This window comes from Plecotus auritus, assembly GCF_963455305.1.
Source record: "Plecotus auritus genome assembly, chromosome: 7".
Lineage (NCBI taxonomy): Eukaryota > Metazoa > Chordata > Mammalia > Chiroptera > Vespertilionidae > Plecotus > Plecotus auritus.
Genome location: NC_137774.1, coordinates 79,331,593 through 79,353,775, shown reverse-complemented (window position 1 = coordinate 79,353,775; position 22,183 = coordinate 79,331,593). Strand labels below are relative to the sequence as shown.

The window sequence follows — 22,183 nt, the reverse complement described above, 5'->3', positions numbered from 1 at the left end:
TTATTACAGGTGTTTCTCTTCCCCCCCCCATAGCTCCCCTCCACCTGATTTCCCACCCCACCCCACCCCATGCCCTTACCCCCCACCACTGTCTTCATCCATAGGTGTAAGATTTTTGTCCAATCTCTTCCTGCACCCCTCACACCCCCTTCCCCCTGAGAATTGTCAGTCCACTCCCTTTCTGTGTCCCTGATTCTATTATATTCACCAGTCCATTCTGTTCTTCAGATTTTTTATTCACTTGATTTTTAGATTCACTTGTTGGTAGGTATGTATTTGTTGTCATTTTGTTGTTCATAATTTTTATCTTTACCTTTTTCTTCTTCTTCCTCTTCTTAGAGAATACCCTTCAGCATTTCATATAATCCTGGTTTGGTGGTGATGAACTCCTTTAGCTTTTTCTTGTCTGTGAAGCTCTTTATCTGACCTTCAATTCTGAATGATAGCTTTGCTGGGTGCCACTCCCTTGTGGCCTGCATAGCTTCTGTTGAGAAATCAGCTGACAGTCGTATGGGTACTCCCTTGTAGGTAACTAACTGTTTTTCTCTTGCTGCTTTCAAGATTCTCTCTTTGTCTTTTGCCCTTGGCATTTTAATTCTGATGTGTCTTGGTGTGGTCCTCTTTGGATTCCTCTTGTTTGGGGTTCTCTGTGCTTCCTGGACTTGTAAGTCTATTTCTTTCACCAGGTAGGGAAAGTTTTCTGTCATTATTTCTTCTAATAGGTTTTCAATATTTTGCTCTCTCTCTTCTTCTGGCACCCCAATAATTCGGGTGTTGGTACGCTTAAAGTTGTCCCAGAGGCTCCTTACACTATCTTCATATTTTTGGATTCTTTTTTCTTTTTGTTTTTCTGGTTGGGTGTTTTTTGTTTCTTCATATTTCAGATCTTTGGTTTGATTCTTGGGGTCTTTGATCTACAGTTGAATTTCTGTATATTCTTTATTTCAGACAGTGTATGCTTAATTTCTGACTGGTCCTTTTCCATTTTTTTTGGCATTCTCATTAAGGTCCTTGAAGGTCTCACTAAGCTCCTCAGATGGTGGCATAGGTAAACACCTAAACTGCTGCCTCGCACAACAATTTCAAAACTACAACTAAAAGACAAAACGTCTATCACCCAGAACTACGGGAAAGCTGGCTGAGTGGAAGTTCTACAACTAGAAGGAAAGAGAAAAGAGCATTGAGACGTGCACAAGCACTGAAAAGCTGAGGTACGGAGGCGCGCAAATCGGGCTGGCGGCAGGCGACTGGGTGCGCTGCTTTTTTCAACCCGAAGGGAGACAAGCTCCCTATTACTTTGAACTCCAGTTTCTGGGGAGACACTGGGGACCCAAACTCCTACGGGGAGAAGCTGGACTGTCTGCCATCGGGTTGGAAAGTGAGGGTGGCTTTCTTGCAGAGGTGCACGCAGCAATCATTGTTTACTGTGCTGGGGCACGGGGCACGGGGACTTGGAAACGCGGAGACGCAGAGATGGCTGATTGTCAGCCAGCACTCTTTGCCACGCCCTAGCTTAGTGACTCCCTGAGACCATGCCCCACACAATCTACAAACCCACCCAAGCTCCACGCAATGGCTTTTGCATATAAATGGCCTGCCCTATCGCAGCTTAACCTAACAAACTGTAGCTCTGGTCAGACAGCTCCAAAACCTCCAAACCCCAAGCAAAGAGGAGAAAACTGTAGTTCTTGCTGTAGCTTCTGCTGGGTGGCCTCAGATAGTAGCTGACCTGCACCCCATTGGGGATCCAGAAGCTAGTGTATCTAGTGGTCAGTGTGAGACAACACCAGATTTCAACTCCTCACATCCATAAGTGACACATTCAAGAGGCAGACTCAGTGAGCACCAAAGCCCCACTGAAGCAAGTCCTGCCCCATAAGTGTGTCTCCAGCACAGCAGTTCTTCCATTACAGACACAGCGGGTCCTCACAGCCAATTGGCCTGGAGGTCAATTCCTCCCAGTGTACCAACAGCAATCAAGGCTTAACTACACCAAGACTTTGCACTCATCCCACAAAGGGGTGCACCAAGAGTGTCCACCTCAGGTGACAGGCTGAACCTCAGGTCACCTACCACAGAAAACCACTCCATCATCACAGGGAAGCAGCAAAATGCGGAGACAAAGAAACATGTCACAAATGAAAGAAATGGAGGAAAGCAAACTACTGGAAATAGAGTTCAAAACCACATTTATAAGGTTACTCAAGAATCTTCTAAAAACAGCTGATTCTCTTGAAATTTAGTCATCTTTCTCTTTCCAGTTACGGAGACAAAGACACCCTTTCAAATGGAGGTTTCCTTTATAAATAAATTTCCCTTACAAAAAGTTAACTTTTCTGTTTTTCAGAGTTTCTACCATTTCTCAAAATGATCAGTTCAAAAATAATCCTTATGCCTAAGAAACATATTTGGGGGTGGCATATTCTTGCTACCTTTCAGTACTTTTGAATGCAACAATTAAAAACTGAGAAAAAGCCTCTTATTTTTCATGACAAATACCAAATACTGTACTATCGCTTCCCAACTTCCAGTTAAACATTTCCTAGGACCCAGGCCCAGCTCTGGGCCTCCTACAGTTTCACTAGGTGTTAGGAAGTCCCTTTTGCCAAAAAGTAGAAACAACCAAATGTCCATTGACTGGTGGTAAAAATATAATTTAAAAACCCCCACACAATATGCTAAGTGAAAGGGGCCAGACCAAAAAGTCACATGTTGTATGATCCCATATGTGAAATGTCCAGAATTGATAAATCCATAGGAACAGAGAGTAGATTAGTGATTGCCAGGACATGAGGAGGATGGAAGGATTGTGAGGGATGACAGTGTTACCTGTGATGTTGGCAGGGAAATAGTACCAGTTGTTACTGGTGAAGTTGGACCTAGGTACAACTGAGTTTGGCCAAGAATTCAGAGCCAGGAACTCAAGTTACAGAAGTAGTAGAAGTGAGCCAAGCTAGGCTGAGGCTCAGGAAACAAGTTAAAAAGGCAGAAGAAGGGCCCTTGGAGCTTAGGAGAGAAATGCAAAGGTAACACATCTGGGGGCTGGAGGGGGGAAAAGGGGGAAGGGAAAGGCTCAAGCATGCTCCTGAGAGGAAAGCAAGCCCTGGGTCCTTCCTCTTGAAGGTGTTTTTTTTTAAAATGTATTTTTATTGATTTCAGAGAGGAAGGGAGAAGGAGAGAGACATCAATGATGAGGGAGAATCATTGATCGAATGCCTCCTGCACGCTGCCTTCTGGGGATTGAGCCCGCAACCCAGGCATGTGCCCTGACTGGGAATTGAACTGTGACCTCCTGGTTCATAGGTTGACGCTCAACCACTGAACACACTGGCCAGGCCTCCTGAAGGTTTTAAAGGCTGGAGCTGACCTAGCCGGTTTGGCTCAGTGGGTAGAGGTTGGCCTGTGGACGGAAGGCTCTCAGGTTCGATTCCGGTCAAGGGCATATACCTTGATTGCAGGCTCCATCCCCCACTCTTACCCTCCCTCCCCCATGCCCAGTTGTGGCCCAAGTGGGAGACAACCAATCAATGTGTCTCTCTCATATGGATGTTTCTCTTTCTGGCTCTCTCCCTCCCTTCTACTCTCTCTAAAAAAAAAAAAAAAAAATTAAAAAAAAATTAATAAATAAATAATAACTAAATTAAGGCTGGGAGTTTAGCAGAGGATCTCAATAGAATATTCATCTGCTTTATGCTGATGCACCAAAATGAGGTCTATCCCCTTAACATCATCTACTCTTGGGTGTGGTTGGCACAAATGGCACTAATTGGATTTTTGTTCTCTATCTCCCTGAGTAGGGTGATTGAAGCTATTGACCCTCTGGTTGGGGAGAAGTGTAAATCACTTACTCTTAAGTGTCCTTGGTTAGGGAAGATGCTTGGCCTATTAACTATCTGTCTCAATTTCCCTATTCCACTTGTCCTGGCTTACTAGCATGTCTCAACAGCTAATGGGTATGAAGTTTTTTGGGGGAGGGGGTGATGAAAGTATTCTGGGATTTAGATAGTGGTGATGGTTGCACAACCTTGTGACTACTAAAAGCCACTTAATTATACAGCATTAAAGGGGTGAATTTTGTGGTATGTGAATTTTATGGTATATTTCAATTCTTTAGAAGAGACTAGTAAAAAAAAAAAAAAAAGGAAAGCATTGCAAATGATATTTTGGTTTCGTAATAAAACAAGAGATTATTTTCCAAAAGAAAGAAAGGAAAAAAAAACTCGGTTTTTGCAGACTTTAGTCCCCCGTCCACCCACCCAGACAATCTTTTGTCTGCTGCCACCCAATCAGATTAGCCTTTTAATTTGGAGTTTGGCAGGTAAATTAGAAAGGAACTCCCAAGTAAAGAGGAGTCCTACATGGATCTGAGCCTCCCACACTCCATGACTCACTTTACCCAGCCACAGGCTTCCCTTCCTGTTTATCATCTGGGAGAAAGGACAAAATGGCACTTGGTTTTGTGGGTTTTTTTTTTTATCCTTACTGAGGATATATTTTTCATGGATGAGAGGGACAGAAGGTGGGAGAGGGGGATAGGTTGGGAGAAACATCAATATAAGAGAGAAACATCAATTGGCTGCCTCCCAAGGATCAAACCCACAACCTGGGTATGTGCCCTGATCGGTAATCGAACCTGCAACCTTTTGGTATACAGGATGATGCTCTAACCAACTGAGCCACACCATCCAGGACAAAATGATACTTGCTTTTTGTGGGGGGTTTTTCCACAGATTTTATGTAAGCCAAACTTTGCAAACAACTGTTTTCTTAGCAACCTCTGACCCATTCTCTTCAAATACAATTGCTCTCCAATAATAGGACTGTCCTTTCCCAGCCAACAAAAGTTCATTTTGAGATCTCACTTAAGAAAGAAAAGCTTAGGTTCTCACAAAGGTTGGCCACGGCGAAGCACTTGCAGGTATGTTGGTCTTTTGGGTTTTATGGTGAACCCTGGGACAGGTGACCAAGTCAGGTATGCATGCGCAGGGACCTCCTATTCTAGGGAGAAGATGCTGCCTGGAGCCCTGACCCCCTTTGTCACTGCCCATCACACTCAGCCAGCTTCTCAGCCTAACCACAGCAGGCCCTGATCCTTTTACTAGCCTTAGTCAGTCAACAGTTTAGGAAAGATGTGAGTCAACTCACCCCAAGTATAGGGTGACCAAATTTATCTGCGTGCCACTGACCAGCTGGCCCGGAACGCTCCAGCTTCATGGGCCTGCAAACCGTGCTGCCAGGGCCCTGCACTCAGAAGAGCCCCCTCGCATGCCTGAACGCTCTGCTGTCACCACATGAATCATCATAATTTTTGAATGAGGGGTCCCGCATTTTCATTCAATACGAGGCCCCACAAATTATGTAGCTAGTTCTACTTCAGAGTCACTTAACACAGGTTCTCAGGTGACGGGGGAGGTCAATTTCCATAAAACAAGGGACTGGCCAGCCATGGAGCCTCAGTGGCCCTGTGGGTCTGACCACACCCAGCCCCGGCACCCTGGGCTCTGGTCAGCCGGACTAGCTGAGAACAGCCATTCCCAGCTGTGCTCTGGGATCTGAAAGGACCTTCCTTTCCTGAGAAGCCTGCTTTGGGGTTTCAAGAAGGAAGTGGAGACACAGAGAGGAAACCGCAAACACTTAAAACTCTAATAGCAATACCACCTCTAGGTCCATGTTCCCTCCTTAGGGCAGGGGAAGGGCTCTACGTGCTGCCTGTCACCCTGAAGCCACTGTGGGGAGGGAAGCGAGCTGTTCTCCCATCTGTGACACCACAGCAGCTCTGCTCTGAGAGACGAGGCTTGACTGAGACCACCAGCAAAGCTGGGACATGGACACAAGTGGTCTCTTTGGCCTGGGCACCTTAGGTCAGGTGTTGATCTCTGCAGCGCCTGGACCAGGGGAGCCAGTGGTGTCAGCCAGGGCCGAGTCCACTCTGCTGACAGGTTTCCCTGTTAAGGACACAGGTGGGCCATGGCCCAGCCAGCTCATCTGTCCCTGGGAACATTCTCTTACAGAGAAACCCAACGAGGAAGAGAAAGCGGGAGCAGGACTGTCAACTTCTGTGTTTCTAAAAATAACTTTGTAAAAGGATGAAAGGATCCCAGCACTGTGCTTATTATAATCAAAGAGCTAAAGTCCCCAGCTAAGAGAAAATGTAAATGTAGGCTGTTTCCTTTTCTTGTCTAAGTCCCAAACTCTGCCTCCAGACTTTTAGTTCTGAAGGCTAAATTTAAAGCCAGAATGAATCCCCACCCTGTCCTTGCCCACCTATCCCTCTGCCCTAGCCAGGAAGGCTGGTGACAGACCAGTCCCTGCTGCCCACACTGAGCTGGGAACACCTGAAGGACCTCAGACGCCCGCATGAGCTCTTTGCCCCTTCTGTCACTCTGGTGACCACCCTAGGAGCTGATTACACCCCCAAAAATCTTCTGGGAACACTTGAGGCCTGAGCCCTGCAAAAAGGATTAAGGCAACTGAGAAGAGACATGTTTTTCCAATTAGTTATAAACCACCCATGTTGGAACTTTTGTGAAACCAGCCACTTGCTTTCACATTACCCAAGTTTCCTCATTCAGTCTTTCTCCATTTATAAGTTCACAAGGTTTTCAAGCAAATTGGGTACCGAAGGCCCATAGCCATGGAATAAACAGGATGCTGATGGCAGAATGCCTCCAGCAGAACGCAACACCAAGGGTCTCATCTTCCGTGAGCCGTGCAAGTTGGGAGTGGATGGAAAATTGACCTACCAAACACTCTCTACTTTGGGTTCGTTCACACACACCAACGAGTGCAATTATGTTTATGTTGCAATTGGATATACATTTTACTACATGCATACATTTTTTAAAAAAGAATTTCTCCCCACTGACATTTCTTTCCCAAGCCAAGTCTGGTCCAGCCTGCCAAAGCGGGAAGACCAAGATCCCAATCCAGTGAGCTCAGACAGTGAGCTCATGCTCCTTAAAGAGCCTTATCGCGAGCCAGAAAGGCGGAGATCGTGGGGAAAGTAGGGAAATGCCATTCTCAACGCCTGCGAAGACAAAGCTAGGCAGCTCTGGCAGCAGGGAAGTGAGAAGAGCCATCAACCTGTCAGATACAGTCCACATGAGCTTAACAAGGCCATTCTTACTCCCATTTTGCAGACGAGGTAACAGAGGCCCAAGGAGACTGTGTGCCCCAGACTGCACACACCTTGAGTGGTGGAGTTGCTGGGATTTGAACCCATGATGTCTGTCTCTAGAATCTCCTTTTCTCCTTAGGTTCTGCATCTGCCAGGTCCTTGAGGAGGACAACTCTCAGGTGCCCCCTCCAAGATTCCCATCCTGGTGTATACGCACCTTCTCAATCCAATACTAATCTAAGTGGTGCTGTGATGAGAATTTGGAGATATAATTAAAGCCCCAAGTCAGCTGACCTTCAGGTGAATGGGCCTGACCTTGTCACATGAGCCCTTTAACCTGGGGCCTGGAGTACGGACGAGGGAATCAGATGGGAAGCACAAGAATTTGGCACTGTTGCTGCTTAAAGATGAAGGGGGATTCATGGCAAGGAATGAGTGTGGCTCTGGGAATTAAGTAAGTAAATTAAGTAAGTTCCCAATTTACAGCCAGGGGGAATGAGGACCTGTATGGCAAGGAACTAAACATTGCCAACCATCGGAGGGAGATTGGAAAGGATTCTTCCTGAAGCCTCCTGAAAAGAGCTCAGCCAGTCAGCACCTCGATTTCAGTCCAGTGAGGCCTCGAGCAGAGAAGCCAGCCATGCTGTGTCAGACAAACTGCCAATCTGTCTCTCGGCACTTTGGTCCCTGACCAATGGCCTCACGCGCCAGTCCCAGTTGTCACATCCGCCAGAGACTCTGCATCCTCAGCTGGCCCTGCAGGCCCCCACGAGGCCCCACGCTGCCATAATGGCTTTTGCAGGCCCCTGAGAGCACTGCTCATTCTCCACAGACCAGGTGAGTACAGCGGGAGAGGACTGGCCTTGCAATTACTAGTAGGAGATGCTGAGCAAGTCTATAACCTCTCAGGGCCTCGGTTGTCTCACCTGCTTTCGTAACTGCTGACTTCCGGGCAAGCCAGACAGCTCTGGACCTGTGCCGCCAATACCAGCTGCATGTAGCTGATTAAATTCAACTTCCAATAAAATATAGGAGGCCCAGCTAAATTTGAATTTCAGATAAATGGATAATTTTTTAGTATAACTAAATCCCAAAAATTGCATGGGACATACTTATACTAAAAATGTATGTTTATCTGAAATTCAAATTTAACTGGACAGTCTGTATTCTTTAATTAATAAAATTCATTTTTCAGAACAATATTAAGTCTATGGAAAAACTGTGACAATAGCAGAGTTTCCATACCCCTGACACTCAGCTCCCCCTGTCATTAACATCTTATATTGGTATGATACGTTTGTCACAATCAATGGACCACCGTTAATATATTACTATTATTATTATTATTAACTAAAGGGCATACTCTTCAGATATCCTTAGTTTTTCCTAGAGAACTTTTTCTCTTAATTCTTGGTACCAGAAATCATTGTCTACAAGTATAGGCATCTGATTTTTTTAAAACTCACTTTGAAGCCCTGGCCGGTGTAGCAGTTGGTTGGAGTATCATCCCTGTACACCAAAAGTTTGCAGGTTTAATCCTCAGTCAGGGTGCTTAGGGGAGGCAACCAATAGATGTTCTCGCTCACATTGATGTTTCCCACTTACATTGATGTTTCTCTCCCTCTCTCTCTTCCCCCCTTCCGCTCTCTCTAAAATCAATAAAAACATATCCTTGGGTGAGGATTTTTTTAAAGTCACTTTGGAGCAAAAAGTAATTAATATTTTCTTTTTGTAAATCAATCAAAATTATACCATATTTTTGTCAGATCAGCAAAAAAAAATTTTTTTGGTGTGCCGCAGAATTTTAGTAATTAGTTTATGTGTACCATGAGATGAAAATGGTTGAAAATCGCTGTTCTAGAACATCAAGTAAAAGCAAACAGTCTACCCAAACATAGGTCGTTCACATACCACCCATTCTATTGTTCACTTAATATTTTCCTTTAAATGGACTTAAAAAAAGAAAACCAGAGATCAGTACCTTGTGTTGTCCTTAGCAGCAGCCCAGCACCAAGGAGGGTCGAGGGTCGAGGACGGCCCACAACAGCCAGTGGGTGGTCTAGCCCAGTTCCTTTGTACGAGCTTTTTCCATCCTGTTTTTCCTCCTCCTCAGGGAAACTGGGGACAAGTGGCCTGTTGGTCCTGGTCCTAAGGGCCCCTGTGTCAAACCTTCACTTGTCCTTCCTCTGGCCAAGGTCCAGCTCCTCTGGACTCCACGGTCCCCAGCAGAGGAGGCAAAGGGCTCAGCGGTCAACCATCTTCAGGGCAGCTCTGACTCCTGGCCAGTTGCCTCCAGGCCAGGAACCTGTAGATATGCGGCTGCTACACCTGGCAGGTTTTAAGATGCACGCGGAGAGCTTTCTAAATACTTAGATTAGGGCTGAGACAGGGTTAAAGGCATCCCAGGTGGGACTGGTGATGAGCCACGCCTGACAGTACTGAGGCCCACATGCAGGATGCACAGCCTCAGGAGTACCTGGGAAAGTCCGTTACTTAAACTTCCATTCTATTCTGGATGGGAAGCCTAAAACAGTTTTTTGACATCTCAGTTGTGATATCTCACAGAAACCAATTCAGTTCATTAGTGAAGCTACCCAGAAAATACATAATTAAACCGTAATCCCTTTTAAGCGGTAGCACAGTTGTGTAGTGGAAGACGTGAGTCTGACTGACTTTCTAAAACAGGCATGGAATATTTAATGGGAACTCTGGCTCTGCTCTTTCCTCATCTCAATGGATACAAACATAGGTGCTAACAGGCCACTCTGAGAAACTCCTTCCCTTTTCCAGTTTGCTCAGGAGGAAGGGAAACTTAATAGTGTGGTGTTTCCAGGTGCTAGAGCCCATGTTTCTTCTTCACCATCTTTGTCATGTCTCCGGTCTCTGGGATTAGGGACAGAACTAGACTGCATCCCCTCTGGGTTGCCACCATTGTATTTTGGTGATGGGTTAACTTACTTGAGTTCCACAGGCTCACAGGTGGATTACATCCAGGGCCTCCCCCCGACCAGATGCAGATGATTTAGATGATGAGATGCTGTAAATGGGATGAGAATTGGGGGCTGTGGGACAGGGTGAATTATTTTGCATCTGGATGGACCTGCATCTTTAGGGGTCAGAGTGCAGGCTGGGTAGGTAGAATGCCTTTCTTTCCCTCTAAAGATGCCCACATCCTAATCCCTGGAACCTATGAATATGTTACCTTATGTGGCAAAAGGGCCTTTGTAGATGTGATTAGATAAGATTAAGGGCCTTGAGCTGGGGAGATTAGCCTGGTGAACCCAATCTAACCATGAGTCCTTAAAAGCAGAGACTAGGTGGCAAGCAAGAGAGATGAGGCAGAGTGGGAGGTCAGAGAGATTTGAAGGCTAAGAAGACACCGTGCTTCACAGGGAGCAGCCATGTGTTTTTTGTTCACCACGTTTCCCCAGAGCCTGGAACCCAGCAGGTGTTGAGGAAGTGCTTGGTGACAGAAAGACCAATGAAGTGACTGCCTGGATTCCAGTTAACAGCCATGTGGACAAGCTCCCTCATCTCTGTGACTCCAAATCTTCCCTTTGCTACAGATGACGGAGGTCAGTCACCCAGTTAATAAACAGTAGGGCTGGAGCTCAAAGCAGGACCATCAGAACCCATCTGGTTGCCAAATCCAATGCCATTCCCTACATGCTACCCCCAAGACCGCTTGGCCACAATGGGCAACACCCTCCGGGATGGACAGCTGTGAAGCTTATGGCCTGGTTTTATTTCTTTGCTTCCTTCTGTGGCCACTGGCTGTCATCCCATTTTGGATGGCACAAGCCAGCAGGGGGTGCTAGCACCTAAATGTAAAGACCATGAGCTCCCACTGGAGGACTAAGAAGGCTGAGTCTGATGAAGCAAGACTGCTGATACAAATCTTCTTAGAAAAAAGGGTTGGAGAGAACAGCTCTTATTGGAGAATATCACAGGGCTGACTGTATTACCCAATATTCTTAAAAACAACAAACACCCATGAACTCCCACAGCTGGTCTGAGGAGTTTCTACATAAAAGGCATCTCAAGCCCTAGCCCATTTGGCTCAGTGGCTAGAGCATCGGCCTGCAGACTAAAGGGTCATGGGTTCGATTTCAGTTGGGGCACATGCCCGGGTTTCAGGCTCAATCCCCAGTAGGGGGTGTGTGGGAGACAGCTGATCAGTCATTCTCTCTCACCATTAATGTTTCTATCTCTCTCCCTCTCTGAAATGAATTTTAAAAAATTTTTAAAAAGCCATCTCAGAATGAAAGCCCTGGACACCGCTCCTACAACAGTGGTCGGCAAACTGCGGCTCGCGAGCCACATGCGGTTCTTTGGCCCCTTGAGTGTGGCTCTTCCACAAAATACCACAGCCTAGGCGAGTCTATTTTGAAGAAGTGGCGTTAGAAGTTTAAGTTTAAAAAATTTGGCTCTCAAAAGAAATTTCAATTGTTGTAATGCTGATATTTGGCTCTGTTGACTAATGACTTTGCTGACCACTGGACTACAACATCGGACACAAGCTGGCCTGAGACCTGTCTCTGCTACAGCCTGCTAGCCAGATGCTCTTGGGCAAAGGGCTTCCATCTCCTTAGCTACAGTTTTCATAGGCACAGGGGCAATGACACAGTAAAATGGAATAACAGGGGTAAGCTTCTAGCAGTCCCTGGCACATAACTCTTGGTTGAATTTGCATTCTTTAACCAGAGATGGTTGATGATTCTTGTAGGACTAGATTTCTTCCCCCCACCCCACCCCCGACTCAGCGGTCTCCCTCCTTTTCCTCTTTACCGAGTCGTCTTTATCTGTTCAGAACATTCTAAAACACTCTAGCAAGCACCCTCAGCCCAGTTACAAAATGCCCTGGGGTGCTTGATTTAAAAGGTACACTTAAGCATGGCCTTTAAAGGCTCCTTTCATTTGAAAACTTGTGTGCCAAATGCAATTTCAAGAACATTGTGCCTTGCCTGACCAGAGTGGCTCCGTGGTTGAGCACTGACCTATAAACCGGGAGGTCACGGTTCAATTCCTGGTCAAGGCATATGCCCGGGTTGCAGGCTTGATCCCCAGTGTGAGGTGGGCAGGAGGCAGCCAATTAATGATTCTCTTTCATCATTGATGTTTCTCTCTCTCTCTCTCTCTCTCTCTCTCTCTCACTCTCTCTCTCTCTCTATCTCTCTCTCCCCTTCTCTGAAATCAATAAAAATATATTTTTTAAAAAAAGAACATTGTGCCTTTGTTGTATATTCCCTCTGTCTTCCTAAATACAAAACAGCCCTTCACTGAACATTTACTCACTGCCCATATATATTACACAAGGCCCGATGCTGGGTGGAGACAGAAAGAGATATAAGACACAATCACATCACTGGAGGCCCCTCCAATGCAGACAGAGAATGTGCCTATCTGCGAAGATCTGTGCTGGGAAGGGGGCTCTAATCTGGTTTCTATGAACCTTCTGGGTAGCATCCTGTGGACAAATCATGTCCATTTCACAGACTGACCTCCAAGCCCAAGTGCAGACAGGAAAGGGCAGGACCAGGATTGGAGCCCAGGTGTGGCTAAGTCTCTCCTTTATCTCAAGCAGGTAGGGGGCCCCTAAAAGATGTGCTTTTGCACAGCCTCCAAGATGTCTGCTAAATGTAGGTCACTATGGCAGAAAAATAATCCTCCCCCTTCTTATTCTTGCAAACAGGCAGCTGTTCAGGAGTTTGGACCGTGGCCTGAGGTTTAGCAACATGAGCCTAGGCAACACGGGACATTTGGTGGCCCAACAGATCTCAGGACCATGCCATCACGGCCGACACCCCTGGGATTTGAAGACGACTACACACAGCGTGTCTTTCAGGTCCTTTTTCTCCTTGACCATTAAATCAAAAACAGGCCAGGAGACAAAACACAACTACTTCACGTGTCATTCTTTCCTCTTCCTGCTTCACCTGATGCATAAGATTTTTGTGGTAAAACATGAGCTTTACAAGAATATGCAACAGAAAGAATTAGGGAACTCAGTGATCCAAAAACCAGCTAAATGAGGAGTTTCTTTTCTTTTTTTTTTCTTCTAATGTAAAGCAGTTCCAAGAAAAGTGAAGTCAGCCTCGGGTGCTTATTTTCAGTTCTTAGAAAAGAGCCAATTTCAAAAGAGAAGCAGCACGGCCCGGGCACAGTCTGCCCTTTTCTGGCGAGGGGTGCTGGATGATAAACCAACTTTGATTTGGCACCAGCACACTGACACCCCTACCCAAGATGCGTTTCCATTTGATGATGTCAAGGAGGAAACGTTAGCCGAAACAGTGAGAGATATTATATTCAGGGAAACCACGGGAGCTCAGCTAACATGCTGAAGCGGCAGGGAGCCCCAGGGAGCCACTGGCAGTCTGTGGGACTGGGAAAAACAGGGCACCCTCCTTTTCCCACCTCCCACACTGCTGCGTTCCTTCGCTGCTCAGGCAGCCATACCAGCCCATTAGCAATTTTCAATCGGGCATTACTTACCAGAAGTTAGGTAGGGGCAAACTGGATAGAACCGTGGTCAGCAAACTGCGGCTCGAGAGCCACATGCGGCTCTTTGGCCCCTTGAGTGTGGCTCTTCCACAAAATACCACGGCCTGGGCGAGTCTATTTTGAAGAAGTGGCGTTAGAAGAAGTTTAAAAAATTTGGCTCTCAAAAGAAATTTCAGTCGTTGAACTGTTGATATTTGGCTCTGTTGACTAATGAGTTTGCCGACCACTGGGGTAGAACATGGCAGAGGTTCTCAGCAGCCCGGCTCGATTTTCTAGAAGAAAAGCAGGTCCCAGATAAGGGGAACCGCAGTCTAAGGTCTTAAGGGGCCTACCACATACCCAGTTCAAGGGCTGCTATTGGGAGCTCCATGATAATTGTGAAATAAAGCTTTAACCTAAGAATCCTATAACTGAGGTCCCATGGACTACATCAAAATTAAATGTCAAGGTAATCAAAAGCAGCTGATCGACTGTCCTACCCAGGAGAAGCCTAAGGAGACACGAGGACTGAATGTAATGGGGTGTCCTGGATGGGATCCTGGAACAGGAAAAGGACATTAGAATAAAACAAACTAAGAAAATCTAAAGTATAGACTCAATATTGGTTCATTGATTATAACAAACATACCATACTAATGTAAGATGTTAATAATAAAGGAAACAGGATGTGGTATATGGGAACTCTTTGTAATTTTTCTGTATACCTAAAACTGTTCTAAAAAAATATAGTTTTTAAAGGCAACTGATGGATGTAAGAACTTACTATTCCTCCCAGCAACAATCATTTGATGGCTACCATGTGCCAGGCACACATGAAAGTGATTTAGATGCATCTTCATTTATTCCTCACAGCAGTGCTATGAGCTGGGTATAATCTGCATCTTATAGATGAGGAAATTAAAGCTCAGAGAGGTTAGGTAACTTGTTTACAGTCACACAGCAAGTTTAACAACAAATGAAGGGCTCATATTCACGTCTATAGGGCTGCAAAGTTCCAGAAATAGCTCAGCAACATTGCCTGAAAATCCCCAAACTCTGAACATAAACCTCTTCAAAACAAGCTTCAAGAGGTCAACAAACGCAGATCAGTAATAAAAACGATGCATTATTTCCAATTTGCCCACCTTTAAAAGAAAATGCTGTAGTTTAAAAACATAGCAAATCCAAAACACTGAAAATACCAAATGCTGGTGAGGATGTAGAACAAAAACTCATATACTGCTGATGAGAAAGCAAAATGATAGTCACTTTGGAAGACAGTGCTAGAGACTGAAGATGTGTTCCCCCATATTCCTATGAAAGGTGATTAGATCAGGATGGCAGAGCCCTCATGAATGGGATCAGTGCCCTTGTAAGAGACCCCAGAGAGCTCCCTTCTCTCTTCTGCCATGTGAAGACACTGTAAAAGGACAGCTATCTATGAACCAGGAAGCAGCATCTTGATCCTGCCAGTACATTGATCTTGAACTCTCCAGCCTTCAAAACTGCGGAAAATAAATTTCAATTGTTTTTAGGCCCCCGAGTTTATGGCGTGTTATAGAAGCCCCAAGGAACTGAGACAGTCTGGCCATTTCTTACAAGGTTAAACATAGGCTTGCACATGATCACCAGTTGTGCTCCCAGGCATTTACTCTGGTAAGTAGAAAACATGTCCACAAAACCTGCACACAAATGTTCATTTAAGCTCTATTAATAATTGCAAAAACTGGAATCAAATCGATGTCCTTCAATAAGTGCATGGGTAAACAAAGCATGCTACATCCATACAATGGAGTATTATTCAGCAATAAAAAGAAATCGGGCACTGGCCAGTGTGGTTCAGTTGGTTATCATCTTATGCACTATAAGTTTGCTGGCCCCATTCCCAGTCACAGCACATGCCCAGATTATGAGCTCGATCCCCAGTAGGGGGCGTGCAGGAGGCAGCTAATCAATGTTCACTCTCACATCGATGTTTCTCTCTCTCTCCCTCTAAAAATATCAAGTTTAAAAATCTTAAAAAAAAGAAATTGGTATCAAGTTGTGAAAAGACATGGAGAAATGTTAAATGTATATCGCTAAGTCAAAGAAGCCAGTCTGAAAAAAAAAACTATGTCCTGTATGATTCCAACTATATGACATACTGAAAAAGGCCAAACTATGGAGGTAATAGGCAAAAAAATCAGTGGTCATGAAGGGGGAGAAAGGGATGAATAGGCAGAGCACACTGGATTTTTAGAGCAGTGAAACCATGCAGTATGATACCATAATGGTAGATAAATGTAAAACTTATACAACTGTATATCACAAAGAGTGACCTATAATGTAAATTATGGACTTTAGTTAATAATAATGTATTCATCAATTATAAGAGAATCTGAGGAACGGGGTATATGGGAACTATGTACTTTTTGCTCTTTTTTTCCTATAAATATAAAGATGCTCTAAAACTGGGTCTATTTAAAAAAAACATACAGCATGTAAAACAATTTATTAGTGGTAGAAGATAAATAATCCAGCAAAACTCGACAGCAATGTTGTAACAAAACCTGACTCCTTTGACATTTATAATCTAAGGGGAAAAGACGTTTGAGTAAGAAGCAGAGAGCAGAAATCCAGTGTTCAATATAATCCCAACCAACAGTCCTTCCATACCAAAAATGTAGAACTCTATACAGGAGGATGCTCCCTTAAAGTATCTCACCAAATGTTAAAAGACCGAAGTTAGAAGTTGAGTGAATGCCTCAAAGTTGTTCTCAATCAATCTTTAATTTTAATTTCAACAAGAATTTCAGCATGTCCTATCATCACCCACATCTAAGGGAAATGGACCGTAAGGGTTGAGTGGTGTTCAAAAGAGCTGTGTCTCTGAGAGGCTGCTGTACCGCTTGACTTGCAAACTGGATATGGAAGTTGTTGATGGAGAAGACATGGGGCCATGATGTCATTCTTCTTTCACGCAGTCTATTTTCCTGCCCATAACCACACTTTAATCACCACGGACAATGACTGAGATTCAAAGTTTGCACCATAAAATAGGATCGCAGCAGTAACGGCAAAAGTACCATCACTAGTAAAACCTAAGAAATGCAACGTGAGATTTCTGTGTGCTTTAGAGAGAATGAACACACACAAACCAAAACAGAGAGAGAGAATGAACACAACATCTGCTTTTCATCAAAGCACAGGGGCAGCAGGGGCTGAGTTAACTGGAGTGTCCCAGCATTTAGAAATCCTACATCTGGACAACTTGGTGAGCCAAAGCAAAGCTCTCCGAGGAACTTTTGAGAAATACACATTGAACAATGTCCGTGAAATCCACATGGAATAAGAACTTAAGTCCTTTCAGAATTTCCGTTGTTTTTAATGACACTTCCAACATCATCTAAGGAATATTCCTGTGTAAATCTTCTACTTCCAGTGCCCACATGCTTTCATGGACGGGATTATCAGAAAGATCTGTCATCTTCACAGCCTGAAGGCAAGGCTCAGGGCTATAGGCCTGAATCACTCCCATTACCATCACGTACTTTCCTAGAAGAAAAAAGACCATGGTAATGTTCACATTGATAGAAAAAAAAAAACAAAAAAAAAAAACAGACCCAGTCCTTCAGAGGGCTTCACTTTATCAGAGAGGCAAATTGAAGACTTTAAAGGAAAAAAATGCAGAGTAGAGATCAAAATGCCAAGGCGGTCAGTGATCAATATATCTATTTATCTAAAGAGAGCAAAAAGTACATAGTTCCTGTATATTCACTTCATCAGTTTCTCCTATTATTAACATCTTGCATTGCTAGAATACATCTACACTAATAAAAGAGAAAGATGCAAATTGACCGTACCTTTGCGACGTCCACCAGCCAATCAGGAGTGAGTATGCAAATTAACCCAACAGAGATGGTGGGTTAATTTGCATACACAGGTGCCAAGCAGCCAGAGGTGGGACGCAGGCGTTCGGCACTTCCCCAGCCGCTCTAGGCCTTTGGGCAGTGTGGGAAGGCGGAAAGGCGGCTCGGGGCTAGAGCGAAGGCGGTGCTGGCAGCCAGGGGAAGGAAGGCCCATTCTTGCACGAATCAAGAAACTGATGAAGTGCATTGGGCCTCTAGTTTGTTATAATTGATAATACATTATTATTAACTAAAGTCCATAATTTACATTATGGGTCACTCTTTGTAATATACAGTTCTGTAAGTTTTACACTTATCTACCATTCTGGTATCATACCACATAGTTTCACTGCCCTAAGTTCAACATTTAACTTGGAACATGACATCTGTATATTCTTTAGTTTCTGGTTTTCAAATGTTAAGAAAAAAATAAAAATAAAAATCAGCAAGCTACCATCTTGCACAAAACAATCACTCCCAAGGAATGGAAAAGACTCACATCAGAGTATGAGCTATAGTTAGACAGACTGCTCTCAGGAAGGGGCAGAAAACCCAAGCTTTCTCTTGTTCTTGTTCCTTGCTCAATGCCACAGAGTATGTGACTGGTTGCAGTCATGGGACCAATCCTCTTTCTGCAAAGACAGCCCCTAACAGCCCCAAAGCAAATCCAATTTTCCCTCCATGTTGCCAAAAGATCTGGGCAAGCTACAGCACCCCTCCACCCCACCCCCTGCTGCCCTGTTGTTCTAACTGCCTAGGACCAATCCCTGCCACCTCCTGCTTTATCCTGACCACCAGCTGGGTACACATAAGCAAATCAACAAGAGGGAAGGCTGCCATCAGGATGATCTAATGACATATTAACTGTGACTCTCTTCCCATTCTAGTGGAGAAGTGGCTCTCCTTGAAAGCAAAACTTGGCAGGTCTTAACTACACAAAACTCAATTGTATAAAAATACCCAAACACAGGAGGAGGGGCAGGCATGCTGCCAGGCCCCCTCCATGCCCTTCCAGGCCACTTTAATCACAATGCCTCCAACAGCCGGGCTGAGTCTGCACATGGGTCTGACTGAAGGAAGCCAGGCAAGCTGACACCTGACCCTCTGGTTTTCAAATCCTGAAAGGATGTACTTAGGTTTCTCTGAACTTGCCTCCAGATTCTACTAACCAAATAACATAGCATTAATGCCTCAGTGACAGAGGCTAGTTCTAAAAATACATTTGCCATACTCTCTGTGAATGGCCCTAAAGTACTGATAAAGAGAGAACCCTCAAAAAACAAACAATGAATAAAGACACAGGAAAGAAAGAACAAGCCCAAGTAATTCCTAACCAGAAGAGGCTAACAGGAGCCACACTGTGAAGGCACCCACAACTAGAGGGATGAGCTCAAAGGCATGCGTGCTTTCCTCCCTGAGATCAGGCAAGCTGGCTACTAGTCCTGTCCATCATTCCTTCTCCTCCACAGTCTCTCCCCACTGTCTCCCTTTCCCCTCTGCGGTCAGGCCTTCATCCCCTGGACATTTCAATCGCTTCCAGCTGGTCTGCTTCCAGCTGCTTCCTCTTCACAACCATCCCTATTGCACTGCGTCAGCGACCTTTCTCAAATGCAGCTCCTGCCTCCAGAACCCTCTGATCGCAATGCGCAGTCTTGGTCACTGTTTCTCCCCTCTCCACTGCAGACTGGGAGAGTTCTGACTCAATTCTGCATATGCAGCACCTGACATTTATGGAAACAAACTGCTGGCTGTTCCAGAGGAGAAAGCAGTGGGGGTACAGCACTGACGTGATGAATATAGCCAAAGGCCACCTTGAAACAGGCAGGTCCTTCCACAAACAGCTCAGCAGGATGGGAGCCCTCCCACCTTTCACTGTTGCCCCACATTCTGCTTCAGGCTCCCCAAAGGTACGGGGCTCTCTCACCTCCAAGCTTCTGCACATGCTGTTCCATAGACCTGGACAATCTCCTGCCTCATGTAGACATAGGGTGACCAATTGTTCTGGTTTTAAAACTGAAAGTTCCACAGCCTGGACTCCCCTCCGTCCTAGGCAACCTGGGTAGACTGGACCCTACAGGTAACTCCAACACATCCTTCAGGTCACCTCCTCTAGTAAGCCTTCCCTGACCCTACAGGCCTGGGCCAGTTGCCGCTCCTCTGCTCCTCTGGCAACCTGTGCTCAAGCCTAGACATTACTTCGTGTTTTAGTGGTCTGTTTACTTTCTTGGCTCTCCGCCTGCAGGCAGTAACTAGGCTGTCAATCAAGATTTGGTATTAATTAAGAAGAGGCAATGGCATGACCCCTGCCTACAGGCATTCAGGCAGTGGGTAAGTCAGACAGGTTCACCAATGCCCATCAGTTCAAATGCTAAGGTACCCACTGATGCCAAACTCATGCCATGGCTGGGACTAGACATGGGAGACACCAAGCAGCTCGGGTTACATGCTAGGCCAAGGGTCAGCAAACTTTTTCTGTAGAGGGCCAGATACTTAAAATATTTCAGGCTTTGCAGGTGATAGTATATCTATCGCAACTACTTAATTCTGTAGTTGTAATGGGAAAACAGCCCTAGATATTATATAAATGAATGTGTCGCAAGAAAACTTTACTTAGAGCCCTGGCGGTGTGGCTCAGTTGGTTAAGCATAATCCAGTGCACCCAAAGGTCACAGGTTGATTCCCACTCAAGGCACATGCCCAGGTTTCGGGGTGAGTGTGGAAGGCAACCAATCGATGTTGCTCTTTTCCTCTCCTTTCCACTCTCTCTAAAATCTATAAAAAGAAAAAATACAGAAATATATTAAAATTTTATCTCAAAAATAATTTTAGAGATACTGATACTGATACTTGAATATTACTTCTTTTGATTATTTCAACTATTTGGAAATGTAAAAACCGTTTTTAGTTTGTCGACCATTTGAAGAGAGGAGGCAGCGTGCAGTTCACTGACCCAGTGCTAGATTAATGCTGCAGCAGAGGGCTGAGAGGGAGGGATGCTGAACAATGGGGCAGGGGCTGGAGCAAGAAGGTGAACAATGGGGCAGGGGCTGGAGCAAGAAGGGAACAGGAGTATTTCACTGTAAGGCACAATGGTCACTATTTTTTGAACTATCACAATTTTTTGAAAAATCACCTCCTGGGAGAGGGTTTGTTACAAAAACAATGCTGGGGGTCCCTTCCCTGGAGATCACAACTAGGAGGTTTGTGTGTAAGTGTGTGCGTGCGCTGCGTGGAGAGAGAGGGGGGGGGGGGGGCTGGTCCTGGGAACCTGCATTTTAAAAATCCGGCTGCAGGTGATGCCTATCATCAGGTCAGCTTGGGAGACGCTAGATTGGGCTTGGAACCGGAAGGAAGGGTCCTGAAGCGGGGAACCAGCACTGGCAAAGCCGGGAGGAGGGACGACCAGGCCCTGCCCTCTGGCAGCACAAAACAAAGGTCAGCCCCGAGTTCCACTCTGGCCATTACCTGGGGCGACGCAGGGCCGCCCGCGCGGCACCCGCTCCAGGCCGCACACCGAGAAGGCCCCGCTCGGGTCCCGCAGCCGCGCCTTGCCGCCGCCCGCCTCCACCACCGTGCCCTGCATCCACACGGCCGTCAGCTCCAGCGGCGCGCGGCCCGCCGCCGCCCGTGATAGCCGCCACGCGCCCGGGCCGCCTTCCGTGTTGCGCCGCAGCTGCTCCGCCAGCACCTTGATCGGCGGTGACGACGGCAGCCTCACGGCCCCCGGGCCCCCGCCCGAAAACGAGACAGCCCCCGCTGCCGCTGCCATTATGCTTGGTGGCCACTTTCCCGCCAACTTTGATAGGCAGCGGGGCCGGCCTACGGGCACCAATCAGAGGAGAACTGGTGGAGCCGGCCAATGGTCGGTCAGAAGGCGGGACCTCCCGGTGGAGCGGCCCACACAAGCCGCCAGGAGAGCGCGTGCGCACGTAAAGTAAATACCCGCCCCCAAGCTGGGAATGAATGGATATAATGAATCAAAAGAGAATAAATAAATAAAGGGAGCCCGGCCTGTGTGGCTCAATGGTTGAGCATCTACCTATGAACCAGAAGGTCTCAGATTCCAGGTCAGGGCACATTCCACGGGTTGTGGGCTCAATCCCTAGTGGGGGGGCGTGTAGGAGGCAGCGAGGCAGCCAATCAATGACTCTCATGATTGATGTTCCTATCCCTCCCTCTCTCCTTCCCTGCCTCCCTCCCTCCCTCCCTCCCTGCCTGCCTCCTTCCGTCCCTTCCCTCCTTCCTTCCTCTGTAATCAATAAAAATATATATTTTTAAAAATAATAACTGTAGGGCAGTAAAGAACCTGTTTAACACACCTTAAAATTTGGTGTGCATGCATATCACCTGGAGAACGTAAATATATCTTTACATCTCCTTGCATAGGAGAGTACTCTGGGGTTAAAAAATAGTAAATACTGAAAGGAATAGTACCATTATGAGCTCATGTTTATTGGGAGTGATCAAGAGTTGAGTCAAGCCCTGGCCAGTGTGGCTCAGTAATTGGATTGTCAGCCAGCACACTGAAAGGTCCCAGGTTCAATTTTCGGTCAATGCTGGAGGCAACCAGTTGATCTCTCTCTCTTTCTCTTCCCCCAGGCTGCTCCCTTCCACTCTCTATGAAAAGCAATGGAAAAATACCCTCGGGGGAGGATTAACAGAACAACAACAAAAAAAGAATTGAGTCAAGCCCAAAGCA

General features: G+C 45.9%; 1 protein-coding gene across 1 annotated transcript; it reads right to left on the bottom strand.

Moving 5' to 3' along the window:
- Positions 1-16,069: 16,069 nt before the first annotated feature.
- RMI2 (RecQ mediated genome instability 2) lies at positions 16,070-21,272 on the bottom strand. Its single transcript, XM_080682818.1, has 2 exons — positions 20,950-21,272; positions 16,070-17,131 (listed from the first exon to the last, which is right to left on the bottom strand). The coding sequence occupies exons 1-2, from the start codon at positions 21,251-21,253 to the stop codon at positions 16,983-16,985; spliced, it is 453 nt and encodes a 150-aa protein (XP_080538944.1). The 5' UTR covers positions 21,254-21,272; the 3' UTR covers positions 16,070-16,982.
- Between the last annotated feature and the right edge of the window lie 911 nt (positions 21,273-22,183).

Excerpts from the sequence above, each read along its gene's own strand:
- RMI2 (XM_080682818.1), bottom strand. The coding sequence starts at position 21,253 with ATGGCAGCGGCAGCGGGGGCTGTCTCGTTTTCGGGCGGGGGCCCGGGG. Across the intron at positions 17,132-20,949 it reads GCGGCCCTGCGTCGCCCCAG|GAAAGTACGTGATGGTAATG; the intron begins GTAATGGCCAGA and ends TTTTTCTTCTAG.